The 14,352-nt window shown below is 37.8% G+C and overlaps 1 protein-coding gene across 4 annotated transcripts in view; it reads left to right on the forward strand.

The window, feature by feature from the left end:
• The window catches only part of MICU1 (mitochondrial calcium uptake 1), a 164,784-nt gene that overhangs the window by 131,397 nt on the left and 19,035 nt on the right, over positions 1 to 14,352 (forward strand). For all 4 annotated transcript variants that reach the window (XM_023755126.1, XM_023755127.1, XM_006090278.3 and 1 more), the window contains one exon: positions 2,235 to 2,343. In XM_023755126.1, coding sequence (XP_023610894.1) covers positions 2,235 to 2,343 — 109 coding nt within the window. The remainder of the gene's footprint in view (positions 1 to 2,234; positions 2,344 to 14,352) is intronic.

Genomic DNA, 14,352 nt, shown 5'->3' on the forward strand with positions numbered 1-14,352 from the left:
TGGCTGGCCTGCTCCCTGATTGAGGCCCAGAGGGAGGGACTGTGGGAGGTTGGCCAGCCAGCCAGGGAGGGGGGGGCTGAGGGGAGGGGCCGCAGGAGGTTGGCTATGGGAGCACACTGACCACCAGGGGGCAGCTTCTGCATTGAGTGTCTGCCCCCTGGTGGTCAGTGTGCATCATAGCAACTGATCGACAGATTGTTCCAGTCATTCCAGTCATTGGGTCGTAACGGTTGCTTAGGCTTTTATATATATAGATACTGTAGGCAATTGTAGTACAATGGTAAGTATTTGTGTATCAAAATATATCTAACTACAGAAACACATGTTATGTGCTATGCTTTCATACAACTGACAGTTGGCAGCCCAGTAGGTTTGTTTACACCAGCATCACCACAAACATGTGAGTAATGCATAGCACTATGATGTTACCAAGGCTACATGGGATAGGAATTTTTCAGCTCCATTGTAATGTTATGGGACCATTGTCATATATACAGTCATTGTTGACTGAAACATCATTATGCGGTCCATGACTGTAGAATACATACTTCATGATTCATTTATAAAGTTCAGAAAAGACATAACTAAACTCTTATTTCTGTTTAAGATGCATTAATGGATAATATATAGGGCTATTTTTTTAAAGACAATGAAATGTAGCCCCTAAAAATCAGAAAAATGATTACCACTGAGAAGAGAAGAGGCTTATGGTTGGGAAGGGCCATGTTGGTGAGACAGAGGGAGGCTTCTTCTGGGATGCTGATAAGAGTCTGTTCCTTGACCTGAATGGTTTTATGGACGTTCATTTTACAACAGGTTGTTAAGTTGTACATTTATGTTTTTCTGTGCCTTTTTTTTAAAGATACGTTTTTACTGATTTTTTAGAGAGGAAGGGAGAAAGAAAAAAACGTCGATTGGTTGCCTCCCACACACACCCTGACCTGGGATTAAACCCAAAACCTGGGTATGTGCCCTGACCAGGAATCAAACTGGTGATCTTTCAGTGCATGGGACAATGTTCAACCAACTAAACCCTACCGACCAGGGCTGTGCCTTTCTATTTGGTCATCATATTCCACAAGGAAAAGTTTAAATTCTTTGATTCTTGGGGAATAAACTATAAAAGATCATGCGATAGAATTATACATTCAGTAGTTTAGTTCTTAGTTTGATTGATAAAATAAGAAAGATAACATTGACCCAGTTTGGAGAATATGAGGAAAGTACTATGGATTGTCTATCCTAAGGTTTCCTTATTACTGAGATATCATTGTGGACTCCTGGGCTCTGTGGTTTGGGGAAATGGAAATTGGAAGAGCAGCAGCACTAAGTGGAAGCCGCCAACGTTTGCAATCCATTAAGGACCTGATTTTTCATTAAAAGGCGTTGATCTCAGTGTCTCTTCAGTGGTAATTACTTCTTAGAAATTGTATTCATTCCATCACAGCATGATGTGTGCAAAGTGGGAAATGGCAAATAGGACAAGTCTTCCTCCCTGTAAGGGAATTCCCTGTAGCCCCTATTTATGTAACTACTCTCTCTTGAGCCTTCATAGAACGTAGAATTTGAGGTCAACAAATCTTTGACTGGCTTTTGAAAAGAATTTCTTCATTCACAGAATTTCATCAAATTAAAATTAAGTGGCAAATTGCTCTATCCATAGCTTTTAAATTGAGATAATGAACAGCTTCCCAGGTCCTTGGGTTCTACATTCTGAAACCGTTCCAGTGTGTATCACTGATTTAGGGTGATTCTTTAATTAGCTTAAGCTTCAAAAGCTTAGTTAGCCTTGTAAGTAGATTATTTAAATAGAAGTCCTGACTCTGGTCTTGTTAAGATGTATGACAGATCAAGTGGCTACAGCTCATTTAGGAAATATCAAAATAGATGATTGTGACTAATTGCAAGGCCCAGTTTGAAATATTTTCTTTTCTTTTTTTGAAATATTTTCATTAAAGATATCCAGCCACCACTGTAACAGTGAAAGCAATCTTGTCATATTTTACATGTGAGAGGAAAGCAATTAGCCAGCTTTTTTTTCTCTGAGTAAAATTCTAGAGTTTTATTCCCCGGTTGTGTTCAAATTTGACATTCCTTGACTAATTTATTCAGTCTCTATTCTAGACATAGCATAAATTTCTGGTTGATCGACATGAATAACAGCCTCGTTGCTGCATTTTATGCAGCTTTTTGTTCGAGGTTCCTGCCTTACTTTGCTCTCTCTCTTCTTTCAGGGTCTGACATTTCAGGAAGTGGAGAACTTCTTTACTTTCCTAAAGAATATTAATGATGTGGACACTGCATTGAGCTTTTACCACATGGCTGGGGCATCTCTTGATAAAGGTAATTAAACCCAAAAGTTTTTTTCTGTTTTGTTGACATCCTATCCCTGAGTTTCACCTTGAGAGGCCAAACTCAGCAAATATATTTTCTTGTGCTAAAGACTAAAGTCAAGGCAGTATAGGGGGATAAATGGTGATGGAAGGAGACCTGACTTGAGGTGGTGAACACACAATACAGAGTACAGATGATGTGTTGTGGAATTGTGCACCTGAAACCTGTATAATTTTGTGAACCAGTGTCACCCCAATAAATTCAGTAAATATAGGGTGGGGTGAAGTTACATTTTAAAAAAATTATAGTCAAGACAGGTACCCATCTTTAAATGATTAGCCTTAGAAGTAGTCATCTAAGCTGAGGTACAGTGCATGAAACTTCTGAACTTCTCCATCAGAGCCAGAGATTACATACATAATGTGAAACTAAAATCACTCTTCTTTTTTTTAAAATATATTTTATTGATTTTTTACAGAGAGGAAGGGAGAAGGATAGAGAGTCAGAAACATCAATGAGAGAGAAACATTGATCAGCTGCCTCCTGCACACCCCCCACTGGGGATGTGCCCGCAACCAAGGTACATGCCCTTGACCAGAATCGAACCTGGGACCTTTCAGTCCGCAGGCTGATGCTCTATCCACTGAGCCAAACCGGTTAGGGCAATCACTCTTCTTTTTAATTCATTCTTTGGTGAGAAGGAATGGCTTGATTTATATCTTGTATTAAAGTTTGTTGGGGTTTTTTTTTTAAAGGGTAAAATTATTACTCTGAAAATAACACCACCTTTGGGCTTTATAAAAATTCAGTTCCAGTTTGTACAGGCAGTGAGAGAGAGCTGGAAGAATTAAAAATACAATTTTCTTCCAATATTTTATGATGAAAATTTTCAGACATTTAGAAAAGTTGAAATAATTATTGAAAGAACATCCATATATATGGCTCAATTAACATTTTGCTGTACTAGTATTTCCCTGATAGTCCTCTATCAATCTCTTAATTTTTTTTGGTGCATTCAAATTAATACAGACTTAAGCGCATTCACTCCTGAATACTTCACCATAAATACTAACTGAAGTTCAGTATTCGTTTAAAGTTCCCTTGTGCTCCTTCAGAGTCAATTCTGCCTCCACTCACCAAGAAGCAACCTTAATTCTGTGCATTTCCCCACCATAGTTTAATTTTGTTTGTTCTAGAACCTCATAAAAACGGAATTATACGGTGTATACTCTTTAAAGTTTTTTTAGTCTATTTTTGAGATCCATTCATATTGTTGCATGTACAATAGTTTTTTTCCTTTTTTATGAATAGTAATCCATTTTATGAATACTCCACAATTTACCTTTCGTTGGACATATTGGCTATTTCCAGTTATTGGCTATCTTGAATAAAGCTGCTATAAACAGTCTTCTGTTAGTCTTTATGAGGATACGTATTTTCATTTCTCTTAGATAAATACCTAAGAGAATTGTTGGGTCCAAGGGAAATGAATATTTCTTTATAAAAAAACTATGAGACTTTTTTTCACAGTATATCTGTTTACACTCTCACCAACAATGTGCAGCAGTTCAAGTTGTTCCACATTCTTGTCAATAATTGGTTAACAACAGTCTTTTTTAATTTAAGTGCTTTTAGAGTTTATATAAAGGTAACTCGTTGTTTTAATTTGTATTTCCCTGTTGACTTCTGCTGTTAAGCAGCTTTTTTGTTAGTATTCATATATCTTTTTTGGTGAAGTGTCTGTTCAAATCTTTTGCCCATTTTTATTAGATTGCTTGTCTTATTATTGAATTGTGGAAGATCTTGATATATTTTAGATGCAAGCCCTATATTAAATCTATATTTTGTGAATATTTTTCTAGCCTGTGGCTTGCCTATTCACTTTCTGAATGGTGTATTTTGATAAACAGAAGCTTTTTTTTTCATTTTGATAAAGTGTAATTCATTCAATTTAATACTTTGATTATTACTTTCTGGTCCTAATAACCCTTTACCACCAAACTATGAAGATTCTCCTATATTTTTCTCCTAGAAGCATTAGTGTTTTAATTCTTATATTTTATATATTAGTGTTTTAATTCTTATATTTTATATATGATCCATCTCTAATTTCTATATATTGTGTGAAGTAAAAGTCAAGATTTTTTTTTACATAGATATCCAGTAGTACCAGCACCATTTGTCGAAAAGGCCCTCCATCTGTTTGCTTTGGCACCTTTATCAAAAATCAAATGACCTATTTTATAGCTCTCTATTCTTTTGTCTATATGTCTTTCTTTATGCCCAGGTTCACTGTCTTGATCACAGGTTCACTGTCTTGATCACTGTAGCTTTATAGAAAGTCTTAAAGTAGTAGAAGGTATTCTAAATCCTCCCAACTTGATTCTTCTTTTTTAAGATTACTTTACATATTTTAGTTTCTTTGTATTTCCATATAAATATTAGAAATAGCTTGTCTCTTTCTATGTAAAAAAGAGGTGGGACTTATGATTACAATAACATTTAATATGTAGATTAATTTGGAGTGAACTGACATCTTAGTGATCGTGAGTCTTCCTTCATGAGCATATTCTATCTCTCCATTATTTTAGGTCTTCTCTCAGCAGTAGTTTTTTAAATACACAAGTCTTGTACATATTTTTTAAATGTATGCATAAATATTTTATGTTTTGATGCTATTATAAATGGAATATTCATTTCATTTCCCAACTGTTTGCTGTTGCTATTTAAATACAATTGATTTTTCTATATTGAGCTTATATTCTGCAACTTGCTAAATTTGATTATTCTCCTCGTTGTTTTGTGAATTCCTTAGGTTTTTCTATGTAAGAAATCTGCAAACAGAGTTTCACCTCTCCTTTTTTTTATATTAATCCCTTCTTTTCTTGCCTTATTGTACTTGCTTCAATCACTAGTAAAATGTTGAATACAAGTGGTGAGAGTGGTCATCCTTGGCTTCTGCCTGATTTTAGATGTAAAGCATTCAATATGTCACCATTAAGTTGGATATTAGAATAGACTGTTCATAGATGCCCATTATCAAATTAAGAAAAATCTTTTTCTTCCTAATTTAAAAAGGATTTGTATCAAATGGTGTTGAATCTTGTCAAATACTTTATATATACACCTGTATAAAATCTCCTTTATTTTCTTATTTTTTTAATAAATCTTTATTGTTCAGATTATTATAGTTGTTCCTCTTTTTTCCCCCCATAGCTCCCCTCCACCCAGTTCCCCCCCCCTGCCCTTACCCCCCCCACTGTCCTCATCCATAGGTGTATGAGTTTTGTCCAGTCTCTTCCCACACCCCTTTCCCCCCCAAGAATTGTCAGTCCACTCCCTTTCTATGCCCCTGATTCTATTATATTCACCAGTTTACTCTGTTCATCAGATTTTTAATTCACTTGATTTTTAGATTCACTTGTTGATAGGTATGTATTTGTTATTCATAATTTTTATCTTTACCTTTTTCTTCTTCTTCTTAATGAATACCTTTCAGCATTTCATATAATCCTGGTTTGGTGGTGATGAACTCCTTTAGCTTTTTCTTATCAGTGAAGCTCTTTATCTGACCTTCAATTCTGAATGATAGCTTTGCCGGATAAAGTAATCTTGGTTGTAGGTTCTTGGTATTCATCACTTTGAATATTTCTTGCCACTCCCTTCTGGCCTGCATAGTTTCTGTTGAGAAATCAGCTGACAATCATATGGGTACTCCCTTGTAGGTAACTGACTTTTTTTCTCTTGCTGCTTTTAAGATTTACTCTTTGTCTTTTGCCCTTGGCATTTTAATTATGATGTGTCTTGGTGTGGTCCTCTTTGGATTCCTTTTGTTTGGGGTTCTCTGCGCTTCCTGGACTTGTAAGTCTATTTCTTTCACCAGGTAGGGCAAGTTTTCTGTCATTATTTCTTCAAATAGGTTTTCAATATCTTGCTCTCTCTCTTCTTCTGGCACCCCTATAATTCGGATGTTGGTATGCTTGAAGTTGTCCCAGAGGCTCCTTACACTATCTTGATATTTTTGGATTCTTTTTTCTTTTTGCTTTCCTGGTTGGGTGTTTTTTACTTCTTCGTATTTCAAATCTCTGACTTGATTCTTGGGATCCTCTTGTCTGCTGTTGGATCTCTGTATATTATTCTTTATTTTAGTCAGTGTATGCTTAATTTCTAGTTGGTCCTTTTTCATATCCTCAAGGGTCTCACTAAATTTATCGGCGGTTTCTAGAAAATTCTTGAAAAACCTTATAAACGTGGTTTTGAACTCTATATCCAGTAGTTTGCTTTCCTCCATTTCTGTCATTTGTGATCTGTTTCTTTGTCTCTGCATTTTTTATGCTTCCCTGTGTTGATAGAGTGGCTTTCTGTGCTAGGTGTCCTATAGGGTCCAGTGGCTCAGCCTCCCCAATTACCTGGGGTGGACACTCTTGGTGCACCCCTTTGTGGGCTGTGTGCACAGTCTTGTAGTTAAGCCTTGATTGTTGTAGGTATCACTGGGAGGAATTGACCTCCAGGCCAATTGTCTGTGAGAATCAGCTGTGTCTACAGTGGGAGAACTTCTGTGCTGAAGACACCCTTATGGGGCAAGACTTGCTTCAGTGGGGCTTTGGTACTCACTGAGTCTGCCCCCTGAGTGTGTCCTTTATGGATCTGAGGAGTTGTAATCTGGATGGCCCCAATCTGACCACTGGGTACACAGGCTCTTAGATCTCTAAGGAGGTGCTAATTTAGCCTCTGCCTGAGGCTACCCAGCAGGAGCTATGGAGAGATCTGCAGGTTCCTCTTCCTTGTTTGGGTTTTGGAGGTGCCCAGATGAGGCCCAGCTGTGAAGCAGTGCAAGCTGCTGTGGGGCCTTGGGCCTTCTTTTGGATGTTCTGGGTCTCTCTGACCCAGCTGCAGTTTGTTAGGTAATTTTAGATCTCAAAGGGCCAGCCCATTCATATGCAAAAGCCTCTGTGCACAGCTTGGGTGGGGCGGGGTCTCAGGGAATCAACCGGGCATAGCAAACAGCTATGGCTGATCCTTAGTCCTGCCCTAAGAGGTCCCGCGTCTCAGTGTCCTGGTAATCGCTGCAAGCACCTCTGAGAGAAAGCCGCCCTCGAGTTCCGCCCGCTGCCAGACAGTCCAGTTTCTCACCGTAGGAGTCTGGGTCCCCAGAGACTCGCCCGGAACTGGAGTCAGGGCCGTCGGGAGCTTGTGCCTCCCTCCCGATTGCAAAAGACACCGGTGTCCTCCGTTGCCAGCCCCTTTCCTTGCGCTCTCGAGCCTCCGTACCTCTGCACTTTACTTCCGCAGCTCCTCTGAGTCTCAGTGTGCTTTTCTCTTTCCTTCTAGTTGTAGAATTTCCACTCAGCCAGCCTTCCTGTGGTTCTGGATGATGTCTGTTTTGTCTTTTAGTTGTATTTTTGAAGTGGTTGTGCGAGGCAGCAATTTCAGGTGTTTACCTATGCCGCCATCTTGGTTTCTCCTATTTTCTTAATATGGTAGATTATATTATCTCTTATTGTCCTGAATGAAACCCAACTTTGTAATGATGTATTAGGCTTTTTATATATTGGTAGATATGATTTGCTATCATTTTGTTAAGTATTGAGGGATATTGGTATATAATTTTCTCTTTTGTAATGTCTTCAGGTTTTGTATGAGTATACTATCCTCATAAACTGCACTGGGGAGAATTTTCTTCCTTATTTTCAGGAAAAATTTATATATGATTGCTGTTGTTTCTTTCTGATTGTCTGTTATGGAATGTTCCCGGGAGCGGGTGGGTGAGGGCTGGCTGCAGAACTACTGGGGAAGGAATAATGGGCTCAAGACTGGTCTTCTCTGAAGCTTTGGGGGCACTGGAAACACCAGGGTGCTGAGGGAGAGGGAGATCTGGGGAAGTCTTTTCCATGTTTGCATAGCAGGTGAGCAGTTAGCTGTCGGGTGCTCTGTTTGCAGAAGCTGTGAGGCCCCCCGCTGGGGTTTTGCAAACAGTGCTTTTTTCTTCAACAAGACTAAATGGAGTCTTTAGGGGGTGTGTTTTGCTGTACCCAGGTCTTCTCAAGACTTTCTTTTAGGAGGCTAAGAAGCCAAGTAAAGTAGAGTTGGGGGTTGGCACGGGGGAGGAGACTAGGGCATGATCTTTACTTCAGAGTTAGGAAGGGTAAATGTGAGAATATATGTAAAGTACCTATGGTACCTGTTTTAATTTTTTCAAACCAAACAAATGAAATGAAATGGGCACATAGTTTCACCAGTGAAAGCATCTGGACCTGCAGTTTTCTTTGTGGGAAGGTTTTGATTAATTCCTTTAGTAAATATATAAATATTCAGAATTTGTGTTTTTATCTTGTGTGAATTTTTATGTTATATTTTTTTAGGAATTGGCCCATTTCATCTAAGTTATTGAATTTATTGACATAAAGTAGTTTATAATATTCCATTATCCTTTTGATGCATGTAGAATCTATAAATCTGAAATCCCCTCTTTTACTGTTAACATTGGTGAATTATATCTTTTCTCCTTTTTTCTTTGTTCTTATTTAGTTTACATAGGGAGTTGGAAAATTTGTTAAACTTTTCAAAAAATCAATTTTTGACTTTGTTAGTTTTCTCTGTTTTTTTTTATTATATTGATTTCTGCTCATAATCTTTGCTATTTCCTTCTACTTATTTTCAATATAGATTGCTTTGCTTTTTTCTAGCTTCTTAAAAAGGAACTTTACTTATCTTTTCTAAGAAAAACTTTTAAAGCTGTAAATCGGGTCCTCAAACTACGGCCCGTGGGCCACATGCAAATACAAATATTGTATTTGTTCCCGTTTTGTTTTTTTACTTCAAAATAAGATATGTGCAGTGTGCATAGGAATTTGTTCATAGTTTTTTTTTAAACTATAGTCCGGCCCTCCCAACGGTCTGAGGGACAGTGAACTGGCCCCCTGTTTAAAAAGTTTGAGGACCCCTGCTGTAAATCTCCCTCTAAATACTGCTTTCTCTACATCCCACAAATTTTCATATGTTGTATTTTCATCATCATCCTGTTTGAGATATTTTCTTTGGTGACCCATGTGTTATTTAAAAGTATGTTGTTTAGGCCCTGGTGGGGTAGCTCAGTTGGTTAGAGCATTGTCTGTATACACCAAGGTCACCCTTTGATCCCTGGTCAGGGTATATACAAGAATCAACCCATGAATGCATAAATAAGTGGAACAACAAGGCAATGTTTTTATCCCTTTCTCTAAAACCAATCCTATATAATAAAACTCTAATATTCAAATCGACCAAACGGCAGAACGACTGGTCGCTATGATGCACACTGACTACCAGGGGCAGACGCTCAACGCAGAAGCTGCCCACTAGGGGTAGTGGTCAGTACACCAGAAACGGCTCACAGCTGGCATGCGCAGCGGCGGTGGTAGGAGCCTCTCCTGCCTCCACGGCAGCGCTAAGGATGTCCGACTGACGGACATCCCCCGAGGGCTCCCAGACTGAGAGAGGGCACAGGCCAGGCTGAGGGACTCCCCACCACACACCTGAGTGCATGAGTTTCGTACACCGAACCTCTAGTACTTTATAACTTTTTAGTCCTTTAAATTGACCGACTTGTTTTATGGCCCAGCATATGGTCTTTTTTTGTGAATGTTTCTTTTTTTAGTTTTATTGATTTTAGAGAGAGTGAGGAAGGGGGAGAGAAGCACATTAATTTGTTGTTCCACTTATTTATGCATTCATTGGTTGTTTCTTTTATGTTCCCTGACCAGGGATCAAACCCTCAACCTTGGTATATTGAGGACGATGCTCTAACCAACCGACCTACCCAGCCAGGGCTGATGAATGTTTCATATGCACTTGGAAAGTGTGTATTCTGCACTTTTTAGTTTAGTATTATAAAAATATCATTTAGATCAAGATGGTTGATAGTATTCTGATCTTTTATCTCCTCACTGACTTTTTTGTCTAGTTAGTGAGAGATGGTAAAATCTCAATGTATGTGTGGATTTGTCTATATTTTCCTTCAAGTGATGTCAGTCTTTGCTTCATGAATTTTGAGCTCTAGTATTAAGTGCATACACACTTAATGATAAGATTATTATGCTTGCTCTGGCCAGTGTGGGTCAGTGGTTAGAGTGTTGGCCCACACACTGAAGGGTTGCAGGTTCGATTGCTGGTCAAGGGCATATACCTGGGTTGCAGGTTTTATCCCCGACTCTCTCTCTCTCCCTTCCTCTCTCTCTCTCTTTCTCCTCTCCCTCTCTCCCTCCCTCCCCTTCACTCTTTCTAAAAAATAAAAATAAAAATCAGTGGAAAAAATACTCTTGGTGAGGGTTAACAACAACAAAAGATTATTATGCTCTTCTGATAAATTGGCCCTTTTATTTTTAAGGAAAGTTCCTTCTTTATCTTTAGTAATAAGCCTTTTTTTGAAATCTGTTTTGTCTTATATTGATCTAGTACTCTATCAGTGGTTCTCAACCTTCCTAATGCCGCGACCCTTTAATACAGTTCCTCATGTTGTGGTGAACCCCAACCATAAAATTATTTGCGTTGCTACTTCATAACTGTAATTTTGCTACTGTTATGAATCGTAATGTAAATATCTGATATGCTATATGTGTTTTCCAATGGTCGCGACCCACAGGTTGAGAACCGCTGCAGCTTATTGTGGTTATTATTTGTATGGTATGTCTTTTCTATTCTTTTGTGTTCAACCTACCTGTGTCTTTAAGGTGCATCTCCTCTAGACGTATAGTTGGGTCTCTAGTGGCCTTTTAGCTCTATTGCTTTGCATTTTTTATTTTAGTGGTTTCTCTAGAAATTATAATTTTTCATAGTTTACTTAAAGTATTAATACTGTACCACTTCAAGTGAAATGTAAGAACCTTATAATTATTGTTTCATTTACCACCACCCCATCCTTTATACTATACTTGTCATTTATATTTCATCTGTATATTATAGTACAATATTAGAATTTTAGCTTTCAACAGTTATATTTAACAAATTAAGAGAAACTCTTTTCTACTTACCCACATTTATCATTTACTTATTTTTACCATTTTGAGTGATTTACATTTATTCTGGAATATCTAAATTTTTATCTGTGATCACTTTTCATCAGTCTGAAGAACTTCCTTTATCATTCCTTGTGGTACAAATCTGCTAGCAATGAATTCTCTTAGTTTTTGGTTTATATGACAATGTCTGTATGTTCCTTTTGTGTACTGCAGTGTGTGATTTCCAAAACACTGACAGGTTTTATAAAACACTATCTTACTTATTCACACTGTTTGGTGGATTCCTTAAGGTTTTCTAATGTAAAATCATGCCATCTGCAAATAGAGATTATTTTTAACTTCTTTCTTTCAAAGGCAAATTGGATGCTTTTTATTTCATTTTCTTAATCCATATAACTTTTAAAAATAGCCGTTGTTGGCCCTGGCTGGTGTGCTCAGTTTTTAGAGCATCAGCCTTCCCACTGAAGTGTCTTGGGTTTGATTCCCAGTCAAGGGCACATACCTGGGTTACAGGTCTGTTCCTCGGCCCCTGGTCGGGGCATGTGTGGGAGGCAGCCAATCAATGTGTCTCTCTCACATTGATGTTTCTCTCTCTCCCTCCCTGCCTCCCTTCTAAAAGCAATGGAAAAATCTTCAGGTGAGGATTTTTTTTAAAGCTGTTGTTCTCCCTAATTGTCATCCTAATTCTGAGGGTTGAATTTATATGCCTGAGAGTTGGTCACAGAGAGATAGGACATGAGGACTATGTCTGTTCATTAAATGAGAACTTTTAGATTTGTTTTGGGTTTACTATAAACTGGTTTCTTATTATCAGCCTAGAACTTAGGAAGAAATGTTTCCACGTTGATTTTTCCTGTTTTAACGGGCAAATAATTCAGGATTTTGAGGTGTTTTTCTGGTCAAGAATGAGAAAACCATGACTTCAGGAAAGTGATTTGCTTCCACTTTAAAATTAGCTCGAGATATGGAGGAAAAAGCAGGTTATGTTTTCAGTCCACAACCTCTTCACTCCATTTTCAGTGCATATATGTATACAAATTCGTAGGTATGCTCTGTCTGCTGTCTAGGGGGGAAGGCAGGGAACAAAATTCTTTAATTTTTTATGCCTTTTCTTTAAGGGCAGGTCTGAATGGTAGATCCAATTTACATAGGATGTACAGTGTAGCTACTTCCCCAACCAACTACTTCAGAGAACCTGGGAAAGTTTTCAGTTACCCCTTTTTTAATTTGGGTAAAGGATTAACCTTTCAGTTATAGCCAAGTTTCAGCAATAACATATCTCTATCACATGTATTTATACTTCTACATGCACATCTTTATTTACATCTATATATACTAGTATACACCAAGTGTTTTATTATGTATCTTTAAAAAAAATCTCCAAAACATAATTTCAAATATTTTCATAATTTCTACCCTAGATATGATGCACCATAGTTTAACAATTGCTCTTTTTGACAATTACATTTTCCTATTGTTAATATTATAAACAATGCTGCAATGTAGCTTTGGGTATAGTTTTTCACAATTTTGTCAATGTAATTCAATATATTTTATAACAACTTATTAAGACTAAAATATCTCATCAAAATATCAAAAAAGTAGTAGTTGGTTTCCTTGTTTATTTGTTTAAAATAATACCACCTCTGACCTTTGTAGAATCCTTTGAAAAAACTGGATGATGACATGGAAATTATACGTGTGTGTGTAGTTCCTCAAGGCCTTTTCTCCAGAATAGCTTTGGTTATATTGCTTTATTTTTTTTAAATATGTTTTTATTGATTTTTAGAGAGAGAGAAAGGGAAAGGGAGAGAGAGATAGAAACATCAATGAGATAGAAACATCAATCAGCTGCCTCCTGCCCTGGGGATGGAACCTACAAACTGGACATGTGACTTGACTGGGAATCAAACAGGTGACCTCTTGATTCCTGGGTCGATGCTCAACCACTGAGCCACACTAGTCAAGCTATATTGCTCTATTTCACAAAACAGATTCGACAGCATCTGCAGACTCAAAGATACCAGATTTAAGTAATCACTTAGTGTAAAAGTAAAATTAATAAGCTCCTCTTTTATATGCATACCTTTTTTGAAAAGCCCAACTAAAGATAATAGAATTGCTTTAAAGAACAGTTATGTAGGATGAATCACTGTCCATGCTAAAATTATAGGATGTACAAAATAGAATGATTCAGGGTAGTAGTGGCAAACAGTGCTTTCAAATTGCTTCAGGCCATTTTCAGGGATGTTTAGTATCCATATAATCCATGCCTCATTACCCTTGCCAAAGAGGCAGTGGTACAAATGTACAGTCATATCTGATATCCAAAAATGTGTTTGACATTTGTTTTGACTTCTTAGTTAGTTATATCTGTATAACTTTGGATGCCCTGCATGTAGAAGGGTAAATATCTAGGGGAAAGTGGCCCAGATACATGCTCAGTAACAGGGAGAAACCAAGTGTATTCATTTCTCAGAGCCACCATAACAAATTACACCAACTTGCTGATTTAAAATAACAAACGTATTCTTCCTCAGTTCTAAGGGCCCCCAATTCAATATGAAGATATTGCAGGGCCATGCTCCCTCTACGCTCTAAGGAAGGGCCCTCCTTTGCTTCTTCCAGCTTCTGGTGGCTCGTCGTTCCTTGCCTTGTGGCTGCATAACTCCAGTCACTTCTTCTGGCTTCACATGGTCTTCCCTCCTTCTCCCTCTATGTCCTTCTTCTGTATGTCTCTTTTTAGGACACTTGTCATTGGATTTAGGGCCCAGCTGGGTCATCTTTAACCCAGATCTCATATCAAGATCCTTAACTTGATTACATCTGCAAAGACCCTTCTTCCAGAGTCTCATTCACAAGTTCCAGGTGCTAAGATGGGGACATGTCTTTTGGGGCCACCCTTTAACCCACTGTAGCAAACAAGAACTAAGTATCCCTCACATGTAGTCCACAACGTAAGGCAAAAGCAAACACCAAAAAAGTGAATTTAATTTACTGTGAGGATATTTGTATTGTCTGT

The sequence above is a fragment of the Myotis lucifugus genome, unplaced genomic scaffold (genome assembly GCF_000147115.1).
Source record: "Myotis lucifugus unplaced genomic scaffold, Myoluc2.0 scaffold_69, whole genome shotgun sequence".
In the NCBI taxonomy this organism is placed as follows: Eukaryota; Metazoa; Chordata; class Mammalia; order Chiroptera; family Vespertilionidae; genus Myotis; species Myotis lucifugus.